Below are 16315 nucleotides of genomic sequence, written 5' to 3' on the forward strand. Positions count from 1 at the left end.
AGGTTGCTGTCATGTCAGTAGAGCGTAGCGCCAGTCGCACCATATGTCCTGGCTTCTGCCCATACTTTATTAATGTTATTGTGCACCTTGTAAACACCTCCGCCATGGTAACCTGCTTATTAATTACAATGTGTTGACACTCATTTGTTTTGTTTTTTACCTTAAAAAATGTTTGTAACTTGCTGGTGAAGTCTGCTGTCACTTGAGATGGCCAGAAAACCTAGCAAAGAGGGCTACGGACTACAAAGTGTCTGAGGGATTATAAATCGACAAACATGGTGTTTGTTGTAATCCTCCACATTTTTAAATATGATTGTGTATGGTAAGCTCTCTCTCAAGCACAAATTAAACTGTTTCAAGTAATAAATCCTTATTTCTTTTGGGAAATGCACATGTCTGACTTGTTTAGTTATATTTTTCCTTTTGGAACTATTTATTTGAATAGTATTATCTTTAACAGGTTTTGGCTTGAAATTATCATCATTGATTGCGCTGAAATGTGTTTGCTTTCTTATTATGATTTAATGAAACTTGTTTGAATGGAAAGAAATATACAATCAAATCAAGTAAATCAGTTATTTTTAAACTGTACCACACCATACCATACCAACTTTATTTATAAAGCCCTTTAAAAACAACCACAGATGAAGAACAAAGGGCTGTGCTCCACAAAGAAAAATACAGGCAAAGCACAGACTAAAAAATAACGTTTAAATCAGTAGTAAAATTCACATTGAAAAAACAAATACAAATTATTCTAAGAACAGTTTGTTAGATAAAAAGCAGTTTAAAAGTTCAAAACAGTTTAAAGTCCCATGCTATAGTATGCAGCCTCCATCTAGTGGTAAGCTGAATAATCACTTGAATAAAGTACAGTGTTTTACTTTATATTACTTGTTTTTTATGAATACTTAGGCATACTAAGTGGCATAGCTCGGTTGGTAGAGCGGCCGTGCCAGCAACTTGAGAGTTGCAGGTTCGATTCCCGCTTCTGCCATCCTAGTCACTGCCGTTGTGTCCTTGGGCAAGACACTTTACCCACTTGCTCCCAGTGCCACCCACACTGGTTTAAATGTAACTTAGGTATTGGGTTTCACTATGTAAAGCGCTTTGAGTCACTAGAGAAAAAGTGCTATATAAATATAACTCACTTCACTTCACTTCACTACTACGCTACTGTATTTGAATATTGGTCATTATAGTGGTATTTGGAGAGCTAACTGTTTTCTGCGGTGGGAATTGGGGAAAAAAAGTTTGAGACCCACTGATCTGAATCCTAAATCATTGACACTATTAGAGTAAATCCACCAATTTGAGAGCGGAACCATCCTGCTAGATAACTAAAATCTTACACCGAAAATAACAAAAGCAGTGAAACCCTTTTCTAATCCGCTAATGGCTTCAACACCTGATGCTTGATGCACTTGCTTGGGAGAGGAAAATGTGCTCTCAATCAGCCACAGTTTAAACAATGATGCACTAGTCCAATAAAACAATGTCTTTGACCCTCTGCCGCCTCGTCTCGGTGGCCCTGTCTTCTCATCATCTTTCCTCCACTTCCCACCAGAGAGAAGTCTAATATTGTGGCTCGTTTTTAATTGCAGAAATACATCCTTCCTCTCATTATGGCATGCCGAGAGGACAAGAAGCATCTGCAGAGGATGGAGAGCAACATTGCAGCAATGAGTGGCACGCTGACACAGACAGGTGAAGATTAATATCTTCATCACTTTCTCCCTCCTTAACATTTTCCCTCATTTATCTGTTGCCAAAATCAGGGGGCCCGCACATTTTTAACAAATGACGCCGCTGTCATTTCGCTTTAATTTGAAATTGCTTGTTTACTGTCAGGCTCGAGCTCAATTAATTACGTTTCGCTGAAAAGCTCTTAACCTCAGAATATTAATGAGGAGTCGGGAAATGACAACTTTTCTTCCCCCTCCGCCTGCCCACCTTCCCTCATCCCCCTCACAGTCCATCGTTCTCCACTCGCTACACCACCCCTAGCCAATGCTTCACAGCCATCATCATCAGCCACGCTCTGCCCCATAGGTGGTGAGAAAGTTCATTTTAATTTGGAGTGCTATCCTGCGCGTATTGGTAGGATGGCGCTGTGTAGTGTCTAGGCACAGCATTGGTCCTTGTGTGTGATTAAGTGCACAGTGACAGGTGCAGCTCCCATGTTGGACAGGTGAGGAATCTCAACCTAACTGTCAGACGCAAGAAGAGAGAGGGATGCTTCCTTTGCTCTTTGTCAGCATAATTACAAATCTCACGATGGCGTAAATAAGAGAGGCCCTTTGACAAACTTTGGACTTGTTAGCAATGGTGCTGAACTAATACGTGTTTATCAGTATGCTAGCAAATTGCATTGGGTGCCTTCTCTGACACTTACTCAATGATATATACACTATATTGCTAAATTTATTTGGCCACCTGCCTTGACTCACATATGTACTTGAAGTGCCATCCCATTCCTAACCCATGGGGTTCAATATGATGTTGGTCCACCTTTTACAGCTATTACTGCTTCAACTCTCCTGGGAGGCCTGTCCACAAGGTTGCGGGGTGTGTTTATAGGAATTTTCGACCATTCTTCCAAAAGCGCATTGGTGAGGTCACACACTGATGTTGGTCGAGAAGGCCAGGCTCTGTCTCCATTCTATTTCATCACAAAGTTGTTATTTTGGGTTCAGGTCAGGACTCTGTGCAGGCAGGTCAAGTTCATTCACATCAGACTCCGTCATCCATGTCTTTATGGACCTTGCTTTGTGCACAGTCATGTTGGAAGACGAAGGGACCCGCTCCAAACTGTCCCCACAAGGTTGGGAGCATGGAATTTTCCTAAAGGTTTTGGTATTCTGGAGCATTCAAAGTTCCTTTCATTCGAACTAAGGGACCAACCTCAACTCCTGAAAAATAATGCCACACCATAATTCCTCCTCCACCGTCTCTGTCAGTTTACATGGCTTACTACTTTGTGGCTGAGTTGCTGTTGTTCCCAAACTCTTCCATTTTCTTAAAATAAAGCCAACTGTTGACTTTGGAATATTTAGGAGCAAAGAAATTTCAACACTGGATTTGTTGCACAGGTGGCATCCTATGACAGTTCCACGCTGGAAATCACTACGCTCCTGAGAGCGGCCCATTCTTTCACAAATGTTTGTAGAAAGTCTTCATGCCCTAGTGCTTGATTTTATACACCTGTGACCGGGCCAAGGAATGCGGACACCTGATTCTGATCATTTGGATGGGTGGCCAAATACTTATGGCAATATAGTGTATGTACACAGGGGTTTGGACACAACTCATCATCAGGTTAAACTAGATTTTTATGTTTTTAGATGGACTGAAACATATGGAAAATATACATTAAACTTTGTGGGAACAGTTTGGGGATTGCTATTTTTTGTTACAGCAAGACTTTCCCACAGGTCAGAAAGACAGATCCATAGTGTCATGCTTGGATGAGTTTGATTTGGCTAAGCCCTGAACTCAACCCCATCAGAATAGCTCGGGATGAACTACAACATATCTTTAGATGTTGGACCTAAGACATTAGAGATGCTTGATAATTCAGCACCTAATTGTCAACACCAATATGCATTGGTTCTTAAGCAGGGCTTGTAAATACAAATGTTTGTACATTAAAGCACATTTCTCCATAAGAAACAACGTAAACCTGAACAAAGGTTTCCAGCCTCGACAAAACTCCATATTTTAGTAAAATTATGAAAACTTTATACTAGAGATGTCCGATATTACCGGCCAATAAATGTTTTAAAATGTAATATCGTAAATTATCTGTATTGGTTTTAAAATTATCGGTATCGGTTTCAAAAAGTAAAATTCACAACTTTTTAAAACGCCGCTGTGTACATGAACGTAGGGAGAAGAACAGAGCGCCAATAAACCTTAAAGGCACTGCCTTTCCGTGCCGACCCCATCACAAAATATCTACGGCTTTTCACACACAAGTGAATGCCAAGCATACTTGGTCAACAGCCATACAGGTCACACTGAGGGTGGCAGTATAAACAACTTTAACACTGTTACAAATATGAGCTACAGTGTATTCGGGAGAACATCTGCACCATAACACAACATAAACACAACAGAACAAATACCCAGAACCCCTTTCAGCACTAACTCTTCTTGGACGTTACAATATACAGCCCCCGCTACCCCCTACACCCCCCCCCCCCCCCGCCACACACACACACCTCAACCCCCCCCCAACTTCGCCCACCTTAACCTCCTCCCAAATTCCAAGCTGCTGTTTTGAGGCATGTTAAAAAAAAATAATGCACTTTGTGACTTCAATAATAAATTTGGCAGTGCCATGTTGGCATTTTTTGCCATAACTTGAGTTGATTTATTTTGGAAAACCTTGTTACATTGTTTAATGCATCAAGCGGGACATCACAACCAAATTAGGCTTAATAATGTGTTAATTTCACGACTCAATATATCGGTATTGGTTGATATTGGTATCGGTAATTGAGAGTTGGACAATATCGGAACATCGGATATCGGCATAAAAGCCATTATCAGACATCTGTACTTTATAAACAATATGACGCACTATATAACATGGTATATCAAACAAACATAACAAGGTGATGATGGATCAACTTTCTATTTAATAACAAGATCAAAACAACAACTTGCTAAACTGTATCATACGCAGCCACGCTGCCGACACGCACATTTTCTGTCACTAACCCTGTGATGCACTCACAGTTGGAAATCACAAATCTCCTGAACCTTAGCAGCCAGGTCACTACAATGATTAGGAATAATGAAAAAATAATCTACTTTACTATTTAGTTTAATATTCTAGGCGTGCAACGAAAGAGATGAGTAGGGGGTTTGGAGCAGTGTCGACAAGGCAGTAGATATTTCCTGAATGGTTCAAACCACACATTGCTTGGACTTTGCTTTCCTTGGACTCCTATTGAGCAAGCAAAACTAGAAAAATGCTGTGAAAAGGAAAAAAAAACCCACAAATAACACACTGTGCTGACTGAATAACCACCGAGGATCGATCAGCCCGCCCACAATTACTGTGCTACCGGTGACAAAATAGCTGTGTTACGAGACACACAATGGTTGGATGAACCGTTCGTACACTTTGACAATGTTCAGTCTGTGGTTCATAAAAAAGGTTCATACCAAGAGGGGTTCATAAATCAAGATTCTACTGTATGCACCACTTCTTCCTTCAAACTAATGTCCAATCAGATCTCAGAAGTATTGAAGAAATACACCCTACTCGCTCCTTGCATGAACAGCGCTTTGTCATTGCAAATTGCATATTTACAATCCGAAAGCAAAAACTTGAGATTAATTCCAGACGGTGGACCAATTGAGTTGGCAATCTTGTTAATTTATGGAGATGAGCACAGGTCATCACTCGCGTGTCAGTTAAAGGTCACATACTAAGCATTACCCATCATTTGGGCACAATTCAGGAAATACATCATCCAATATTAATATGGGCAGAAAAAAAACAATATATGATCTGATATCCAATATAATTCAATGTCATGATCCGTGGTCTGGATCATGTTTTGTGTTTTCGGTTAGTGTTGGACTCCTTTAGTTCCTGTTTGTGCACCTTCTGAGTTGTTACCATGACTACGTATTATTTTCACCTGCCTTTTGTGTTCGGGACGCTCACCTGTTTGCTTCACGCTACTGTGACTTGAGTAGTCCTATCAAGTCTATGCTAAGAGTTAGCCTTAGCATCCAGTGCGATCAGCGCTCTTTCCTTCGTCTTATTTTTCTGTTTTTGGTGCTTCGTTGATTTTCAAAAATTAAATCATGTTCCTACCTGCAAGTCCTGTCCGGAGTCGTCCGTTTGCATCTAGGGAGAACAAACCGCGCAGTAAGCTGCATAAACCCAGCCGTAACAAATGTTATCAAACATACCTATTAAAATCTGAATTAAATTTAAAGTTACACTGATAATGTCCAAAAAAAACTTTTCAATGACAGCAACTATCCATCCATCCATTTTCTACCCCATGCGGGGTGGCAGGGAATGCTGGAGCCTATCCCAGCTGCACATGGGCGGAAGGTGGTGTACACCCTCGACAACTCGCTAGCTCATCACAGGGCCAACACAGATAGACAGACAACGTTCACACTCACATTCATTCACCAGGGGCAATTTAGTGTTGCCAATTAACCTATCCCCAGGTGCATGTCTTTGGTGGTGGGAGGAAGCCGGAGTACCCGGAGGGAACCCACGCAGTCACGGGGAGAACATGCAAACTCCACACAGAAAGATCCTGACCCCAGGATCGAACCCAGGTCCTTCATATTGTGAGGCACACGTACTACCCCCTGTTTCACCGTGCTGCCCCAACAGTAACTAATTTATTTAAATACGTAAAATTTGTTGCATCATGGGAAGCCTCCTTAGATTACTTTACGCCAAGATGACCACTGTGTGTGGGATCAATAATGTCTTTAACAATAAATAATAAACTTACATGTAAGGTACAAAAAAAAGAAAATGTGCCATGCAGAGAATTCAACCCCATAAGGCAGTGGTTCTCAACCTTTTTTCAGTGATGTACCCCCTGTGAACATTTTTTTTATTCAAGTACCCCCTAATCAGAGCAAAGCATTTTTGGTTGAAAAAAGAGATAAAGAAGTAAAATACAGCACTAAGTCATCAGTTTCTGATTTATTACATTTTATAGCAGTGCAAAATATTGCTCATGTGTAGTGGTCTTTCTTGAACTATTTGGAAAAAAAGATATAAAAAATAACCAAAAAATTGTTGAAAATAAACAAGTGATTCAATTATGAATAAAGATTTCTACACATAGAAATAATCATCAACTTAAAGTGCCCTCTTTGGTGATTGTAGTAGAAATCCATCTGGATTCATGAACTTAATTCTAAACATTTCTTCACAAAAAAAGAAATCTTAAACAACAATATTTGTGAAACATATCCACACAAAATCTAACTGTCAACACTGAATATTGCATTGTTGCAATTCTTTTCACAGTTTATGAACTTACATTCATATTTTGTTGAAGTATTATTCAATAAATATATTTATAAAGGACTTTTGAATTGTTGCTGTTTTTAGAATATTTTTTAAAAATCTCCCGTACTCCTTGGCATACCTTCAAGTACCCCCAGGGGTCCGCGTACCCCCATTTGAGAACCACTGACATAAGGTACCAAGTAAAAATAGCAAGAAGCAGACAAAACGAAACAAAGCAATTTAGCTTTCAGTGGCATTGAGTAGTATTCCAAGCAATCAAAAAATAACATCAACAAATCACTACCCACGACAAACACAATGAACTGGCGCCGTTTTCGGAGCTCCCACTTAAAAGGACTAATTACAAAATGAAAGACAGCTGTGCCCTGTTCTGTACACATAGTTAAAGGGCATCAGTAAGAACCAAAACAGGAAACATGTAACAAAATAAAAGCACACAGCAGGAAATAATGGCAGGAACAGAAAATAAACCAACCAAATGCCCAAATCGTCATGCAGCAACATTACTGGAACGCATTCAGATGCTGGGACCATAATAGCTGAATAGACAAGCCTTTCGTTAATAACACATCTCTAACCACCACATTTTACACAGAAATTAGGATATTTTCCAGAAAAAATATGTCATGCCTGCGTACAATATCATAACAAATGACTATCATATGGTTATTGTCAGTACTATCAGAAAACAAAGACTAAAACGAATTACAACCAACGCTAGAAATAGTTGTACTGGTGAAAATAAGTAGAGCCTGCTAGCAGCCTAATGTACGCTGAAAATTAAAGAGGAGATATTTTACCAAGGTATGCCTATAGGCTACTGTTTCAAACGTTTCAGATTGCCATATAACTTGGTACATATAGTCCAAAATATGCAAACACGAATCAGGAATTATTTTATCGTGTGATTTGGCTGTCTCCATACGTTTCACATTGTCATGAAAGCAGTGCTAATGTTGGAACCCAATTCCTCAGCTTATCAGCATATTGAGAAAGAAATAAGCGCTGACACTACCCTTAACCACAGGTTGTATTTGTCAAAAATATATTTTGGCCTGTCAGTTCGATTACATATCAAGTTTCAGGCTAACAGGCATATATTTCACCCATTAGTCTAAATGTCGAAGTGTATGCTCCCATTTTTAGACAAGATCATAGACTGTATTGGACAATACAGACAATACATACAAAATGTCCATTTCCATTTATTACAAGTAATAAGAAAACGTAAATGCCTTACTTACCTATCAAGTAGGAAATTAGCAAGTTTGGTGTCCGATGAATAAATCTTCTCCGCCTTCAATCGTCCCCATTTTTTAAAGACATCCCCGATACAAATCTTCAGTTTTTTCCTGGCTTTGTCATGAATAAGTTGAGAATCGTAACGAGGCCTTTGGAATTTATTAAGGTCTGACATGTTTAGTAACTTTACAAGTGGCAGTAGCTAGAAGAAGATAGCAGTGCGTAACTGGCAACCTGGATGTAACACACTCACAAACTTTCTACATAGTCAAACGGTGAAGGATGGGGCATCGAAATGAAAACAATAGTAGGATTTTGGGGCTGTAAATCTAATTTGGAAATTAGCATATCCCGACTGAAATACTGTTATCACTTATCGAGGTATTCCAAAAGAACATGATTTATTATTGCCTTTTGACATGAAAATTGTTTCATATGGCTCCTTTAAATGTTTTGAAAACTTAGTGATGTCATTAAAATTGTTATCATTTGAAAGCCCTAGTTTTTCATTTGCGCCAAAATAACAACCACCGAAGTCATTTCCACATCCGCAATTGACTGATTTTGTACGACTGCAGCATAGCCAAACAGCTATTGTACTAAATGACTGTTGTAGTCAACAATTGGGGAGAGGGGTTGCAATTACACGACTCCCACTGCTTTCCTTTTGTCTTAGGCCCTGTCTATATTAAGCCGAATAACTCCCTTTCCCTTCAACCCTGCGAGCCGCACTCAATGATCACACTTTACTGATGCCAATTGCTTGAACCCCCTTTTGTTAAAGCTCTTGTGTCTCTGAAGTGTTAAGTGCAACAAGGTGATGTATCCTGTTAGACGGGGGACTGCATTAGTCTTTCCTGCCAGTAGCAGCCCGAGAGTAGGGGGCCTTGACTCCTATTATGATTTGCCTACAACTTCACATGGTCAATTAATGAATGGATCTTGGAACTATTTCAGTGCACCGGGGGAGGTAATATAATTGTGAAACTGTTTGGGTACTCTGTGTCGTTTCGGCGCCATATTGGTAACCAGCTGGCCATTAAGGACATACAGGCGTGGACATATGTAGTGTACATTATATCGAGGTATTTACTGAATAATTTACCAAATGGACAATCAACAGCCTCCGCACAGCAGCTGCAAGCCTCACATATCGTTGTCTCATCAGTCTGTCGCACACACGCAGACACACACATGTCAAAGCTACAGCTGCCCTCTGATTCATGCTTTGCCAAAGTCATTGACTTCATTATTCTTGGCTTCATATCTGTGATGACTGGGAATAAGAAGTTATGCATTTTTGTCAGTATAAAGGAGTCAAGGGTTTGATTGTATAATATTTGGCTGCAGTTGTACAGAAAACATATAGCACCAATGCATTCATCAGGATTTGCGGCATCAGAGGCTGGTGAACTGACCCACTCATCTGGAGAAGTCATCCCGTTTTGAGGTGCATTTAGATACCAATAAGGCAGCTCTTGGTGCCCCAGTAACACTGTTTTAAGAGTCTTCTTAAGTTTTAGTTTTATTGCCACCCTTGGAGAGTTTGGTCACATTCAAGATCACAAACTAGAAAAACTACTTTAATGGCCGGGGTTTTTGCCACCAGCCATTCTGTTCAAACTTGTATTTTAAAGGGTTTCTGCAACGCATGGAAAGATCAAACATTTTAGAGCCCTACCTACAATAATACTAACCCTCCCATTTAAATACAGGTGGTGCTTTTTGAAATATCAAAAATGGAGTATGTGTTGGTTTTCCCCTTCACTAAACCCACTTTGTTTTTTGTATGGACCTTGGTTTACGTGGTTCTTTACATCCCGTCGAGCCGGCTGCAATTTCGGCTTTTTATCCATTGGCCTGACAACTAGCAGTGGACCGCCACAATAGCTGTTGATGTTAATCCTATTAGGCTTGATTTAACACTTTACACACCCATGATTTATATGAATGTTTATTGGTTTTCTGTAATATAATCAGCTCGAGGAAACTTAATGCATTGTTTGGTAATACATGCGTGACTGGAAGCAGGGGGCAACTAACTGTGCCCGGTGTTATTTGAAATCATACACCCGCATCCAACACCAACACTTGAACTAATTCAATCTTCAAAGTCAATGGAAAACGAACAATATTGTTTTAGATTAGGAGGGACATTTTGTCTGGCAGCCTCCTCCTAAATTAGAGCCTTGTTTTTTCCCCCTTTGTTGATCGTTTGAGGATTTAGGATGCATGCATTAAAAGGCAGTGTCTGGATGGATAATGGAAGGTTAGAGACTGTTATTTGATTTAGGTTCAGACGCTAGAGGTTAATATCTCCATTTTATGTTTAGCCCCTTTCCACCCACCACCCCCATCATCAACTATTTCCTTAATTACAATTTTTGGAGGACGCCTTTGATAATGTACATTAGTTGAGTTGTCTTTATTATTTTGTAACACTAAGAATGTTTATATCCAAAACAATGTCTTCTTTTCTCTGTATGTACAGTAATATCTATTTTTTCACGGTTTTTCCCAGTTGGACAGCTGCAGCAGACCCTGACTTCCCTCCAGGAGCTTCTGATTCAACAGCAGCAGAAGATCCAAGAGCTCTCTCAAGAACTGGTGACAGCAGAGGTAATTTTTTTTACAACATCAGCATCATCATAGCACCCTTCATTTGCTATTGCCAACAGTAAGCCATGTAATAACTTCAGTTTTCCTCTATTTATCATCACAATTATTCTGTTTTAGTGTATTTGCCTTACCTCATCCTTCCACTGACTTTTTGGGATAAAGCTCTCTGTAGTGCATTTAAACGGGTCATACAAAAGTTGTTTCCATATGAGTTGGGAAATTGTGTTCAATGTAAATATAAACGGAATACAATGATTTGCAAATCATTTTCAACCCATATTCAGTTGAATATGCTACAAAGAAAACATATTTGATGTTCAAACTGATTAACATTTTTTTTTTTTGCAAATAATCATTAACTTTAGAATTTGATGCCAGCAACATGAGACAAAGAAGTTGGGAAAGGTGGCAATAAATACTGATTAAGTTTAGGAATGCTCATCAAACACTTATTTGGAACATCCCACAGGTGTGCAGGTTAATTGGGAACAAGTGGGTGCCATGATCGGGTATAAAAACAGCTTCCCTAAAAATGCTCAGTCTTTCACAAGAAAGGATGTGGCGAGGTACACACCTTTGTCCACAGCTGCGTGAGCAAATAGTCAAACAGTTTAAGAACAACGTTTCTCAAAGTGCAATTGCAAGAAATTTAGGGATTTCAACATCTACGGTCCATAATATCATCAAAAGGTTCAGAGAATCTGGAGAAATCACTCCACGTAAGCGGCATGGCCGGAAACCAACATTGAATGACCGTGACCTTTGAACCCTCAGACGGCACTGTATCAAAAACCGACTTCAATCTCTAAAAGATATCACCACATGAGCTCAGGAACACTTCAAAAAACTACTGTTACTAAATACAGTTTGTCGCTACATCAGTAAGTGCAAGTTAAAGCTTTATTATGCAAAGCGAAAGCCATTTATCAACAACATCCAGAAACGCCGGCGGCTTCTCTGTGCCCGAGATCATCTAACATGGACGGATGCAAAGTGGAAAAGTGTTCTGTGGTCTGACGAGACCACATTTCAAATTGTTTTTGGAAATATTCGACATAGTGTCATCCAGACCAAAGGGGAAGCGAACCACCCAGACTGTTATCGACGCAAAGTTCAAAAGCCAGCATCTGTGATGGTATGGGTGTGCATCAGTGCCCAAGGCATGGGTAACTTACACATCTGTGAAGGCACCATTAATGCCGATAGGTACATACAGGTTTTGGAACAATATATGCTGCCATCTAAGCGCCGTCTTTTTCACGGACGCCCCTGCTTATTTCAGCAAGACAATGCCAAGCCACATTCAGCACGTGTTACAACAGCGTGGCTTCGTAAAAAAAGAGTGCGGGTACTTGCTTGCCCCGCCTGCAGTCCAGACCTGTCTCCCATCGAAAATGTGTGGCGCATTATGAAACGTAAAATACAACAGCAGAGACCCCGGACTGACGAACGACTGAAGCTCTACATGAAACAAGAATGGGAAAGAATTCCACTTTCAAAGCTTCAACAATTAGTTTCCTCAGTTCTCAAACGTTTATTGAGTGTTGTTAAAAGAAAAGGTAATGTAACACAGTGGCCCTTTCCCAACTACTTTGGCACATGTTGCAGCCATGAAATTCTGAGTTAATTATTATTTGCACAAAAAAAAATAAAGTTTATGAGTTTGAACAACAAATATCTTGTCTTTGTAGCGCATTCAATTGAATATGGGTTGAAAAGGATTTGCAAATCATTGTATTCCGTTTATATTTAGATTAGATTAGATAGTACTTTATTTATTCCGTCAGGAGAGTTCCTTCAGGAAAATTACAATTTTCAGCACAATCCCATTCAAAATCAGACAAACATTACAGGGAGACAGAACAGGATCGCTGACGGGTCTGCCGGCTCTCAGCGCCCCTTACAAAAAAGATGACATACAGGTAAACAAGGGGGGGGAATGGGAGAAAAAAATAGAAGATTAAAATAAAATTTAAAAAAATAAAAAATAAAAAAATAAATAAAAATAAAAAAATAAAAATCGGTCTTAGCCTGGGCCCTGGAGTGGGGGTGCAGACTGAGGCCAAGGGAAAAGAACAACTCATAGCCATAGTACACATCCCTCTTACATGTGTGTAAGAGGGAAACATCAAAGAACACAGAGGACATTAAAGACATTAAAGCAGCAGATACAACCAGACACTTCTACATACAGCTATGAATAAAAAGTAAAAGAAACATATCCACTGTGGTGGCCTCTGCGGTGTTCCACGCCATCGTCCGCTGGGGTGGAGGGAGCATGGCCAGAGACAGGAGCAGACCCAACAAAGCAACCAAGACAGCCGACTCCACTCTCGGCCAGTGTCCAGTCTGCATGGATGAGCGAGGATACGTCCAAGGTGACTGAGGTGTCCGACACCTGCTCACCCAGTCAAGACACCGCGGAGCCTCTCCGTCCCAGCGCTCAGTGCTAGCTCCACAGTCCTGTCTCTTCATCTGCATCTCCTCCAGTCTTTCCAAACAGACTCTGGTGTAGCAGAGACCCAGCAGCTGGTCTCCATGGCCAAAAGGCTCCCGGGAGGCAGATCCAGAAGTCCACAAAAAAAGCACCACAGAGGTCACGAAAGTGCCACCCCTTGTCACACAGTCCCAAAGGGTCCCGGACCAAAATGCAAAAAAATATAATAACACATGAAAACAAGAGGGTAACACAAAAGGATGACACAAGAGCACAGAGCTCCTGCCTATAGCAGCCACTACAGCAGCGCCATCTTGGAAAAAATTTACATCTAACACAATTTCCCAAATCATATGGAAATGGGGTTTGTATTGTGATTTTCTTTTTCTACATTTCAAAAGACTTCCTTGTGGTCTACATAACATGTATTGTTGTTTCTTTGGTCCAAATTTTGCATAGATTATGTTTTACAGACTAGTTTTGTGGGTTTTCTTAGCTACTGGCCTCCACTTCGACTGTGTCTTCACCCAGTCATTTTTGTTGTAGTTTTTAGCGCTTCCATATTGAGGTTACTGACAGATGTTTTAGAAATACACACTAATTTGTATTAGAAATGGAAACAGTGGAGTACACGTGCATGTATGAGCCAGTCTGCCCCACAAAAAAAGGGTAGAGAAATATCCATCCATCCATCCATCCATTTTCTTCCGCTTGTCCCATTTGGGGTCGCGGGCGGTGCTGTAGCGTATCTTAGCTGCACACCCTTGACAAGTTGCCGCCTCATCACCTGGCCAACACAGATAGACGGACAACATTCACACTCACATTCACACAAGGAACGTCAGACTACATTGACAGTCTCGCGCAAAGCTATTTGGGTTGAAGTTTGCCCTATTTGGAAATATCCGCTGACATCACCAATAGGAAAATTTCAAACAACTTATGGAAGTATGGAAATCGAGATTTTTTTTTTTTTATATATATCCCCGCCATGTCTCCATGGTTTGATAAAAAAAAATTCCGGACTAATGCAGATTTCAAATACACAAAAACACTTATCCATAGGTAAGATTTTTTTTTTTTTGCATAACAGGGCCTCTTTTAAGCAGGGTTGTCCACACCTTTTCTTGCAAGGGTGCCGCATAAAGGATGTGGGGGCAACTTTGAACTATTATGTACATCAGTGGTGCTCCCAAAAAAATTTCACCCAGTACCACCTTGGAAAATACTTGGCTCTCCGAGTACCCCCATAATGACCATCAATAAAATACAGTAGCGTAGTTAGCCTAAGTATACATTAAAAACCAGGCAAATGTTTTATTTAGCAAGTATATTTAATGTTTTTGGCCACTGTAACATTACACACAGTTTGAACTGTAACACTGAGTATTTAATTAATTGATTCTTTGGCATAGCACGAGATGGAAGCTTGTGTACCTCAGTTTGCGAATCACTGTTGTGCATTAAAGATACTAAAACCAATACTATGTAGGTTAATCAAAATATGCAATAAAATAAATAAATAAATGGTTTTTCGTTTTTGAGGGCTTTAGCAAACTCAAAAACTTGTCATAACTTGCAAGAAATTAAGGCACATATTCATGCATGGAAAAATCCATATACATAAAGATGGACAGGCTGTCGAACAGTTTTACTATCAGATCCCATTTTTGGGGATATTTGGGCTGGTTGCATTTTTTTTTTTTTTTTCATTTTTATTCGCAATGTTCCAGTCGTGTTTATCTTGTCTATAGAATGTGTAGCAAGCCGATAAAAAAAAAAAAGTTGCGATCAGCAAATATCGGTATGTTGGACACAACTAATTTACATTCATGCACAAGTGTAGCCATCCATCCATCTATTTTCTACCGCATATCCCTTTTGGGGTAGCGGGGGTCCTGGAGCCTGTCTTAGCTGCAATCGGGCGGAAGGCGGCGTACACCCTGGACAAGTCGTCACCTCAATCCCTATAAAATAACACATGATCAGGAATTCTGTAGTGCTACTTATGTACTTCAAAACCCCTATAGTCCAGTGTTTCTAAATAACTTTCTGTAATGAAACGTCTGGGGGGCATAGCATATTGTCCGTGTCCCCCCGTATTAAATTACTATTGAGAACTTCCATCCATTTTCTACTGCTTATTCCCTTTGGCGTCACGGGAGAACTTGATGATACTTATTTATTTGTACAACACAGTGTGTGGGTTACATTCTTTACATATGCCACTTATGAAGACTCCTTGTTTTCTTTATATTCCTGGTGTGTTTGAGCTCTGTACACATTTGTTCTTACCACTCCTACTGGGTAAAACGGGTAGCCTGTTGAGCACTGCTGCTATTTAACTGCAGGCTTGTGTATGGTTCTAAGTTGAATATTAGTGTATAGACATAATTAATTAAAATCTCCCCTGCTGCTTGCGACTCACTATTGGAGAAACGTTGCTATAGAGCAGGGATCGGGAACCTTTTTGGCGGAGAGAGCCAAGAAGCCAAATATTTTAAAATGTATTTCCTAAGGAGCCATATAATATTTTTTTTTAACACTGAACACAACTCAACGCATGCATTTTTAAGTAAGACCAACATTTCTAGAGTATAATAGGTCTCTTATTCTTTGGAATAACATTGTTATTTTGAAGCTAACTGTGGAGGGGGCGTAGCCTGCGGGCCTGCAGCTAAGCGGGGTGTTGCCAGGGCCGACCTCGAAATCAGCGACAGGTGTGTAGATGGCCCAGCTGGGCCTTGTTTTCTAATCACCTGTCGCTCTGTTTATAAGCAGCAGCCAGGAGAGAGCAAGAACGAAAGAGAAAAAGACAATTGCTGGAAAGCAACAGAGCGACTTATTGAAAAACAAAACAATATTGTAACCCTGGAACAGGCTTTCATGTCGGTGCTTGGTGGTCTGAAAACCCACAAGAGGGCAAGCCCCACACTAACCAATAATAAATAACTTATTATCTTTAACGCAACTTCTTGAACATAAAA

General features: G+C 40.1%; 1 protein-coding gene across 3 annotated transcripts in view; it reads left to right on the forward strand.

Moving 5' to 3' along the window:
• The window catches only part of pex14 (peroxisomal biogenesis factor 14), a 146370-nt gene that overhangs the window by 101614 nt on the left and 28441 nt on the right, over positions 1–16315 (forward strand). For all 3 annotated transcript variants that reach the window (XM_061903877.1, XM_061903875.1, XM_061903876.1), the window contains 2 exons: positions 1605–1707; positions 10794–10891. In XM_061903877.1, coding sequence (XP_061759861.1) covers positions 1605–1707; positions 10794–10891 — 201 coding nt within the window. The remainder of the gene's footprint in view (positions 1–1604; positions 1708–10793; positions 10892–16315) is intronic.

This window comes from Nerophis ophidion, linkage group LG06 (assembly GCF_033978795.1).
Source record: "Nerophis ophidion isolate RoL-2023_Sa linkage group LG06, RoL_Noph_v1.0, whole genome shotgun sequence".
Lineage (NCBI taxonomy): Eukaryota > Metazoa > Chordata > Actinopteri > Syngnathiformes > Syngnathidae > Nerophis > Nerophis ophidion.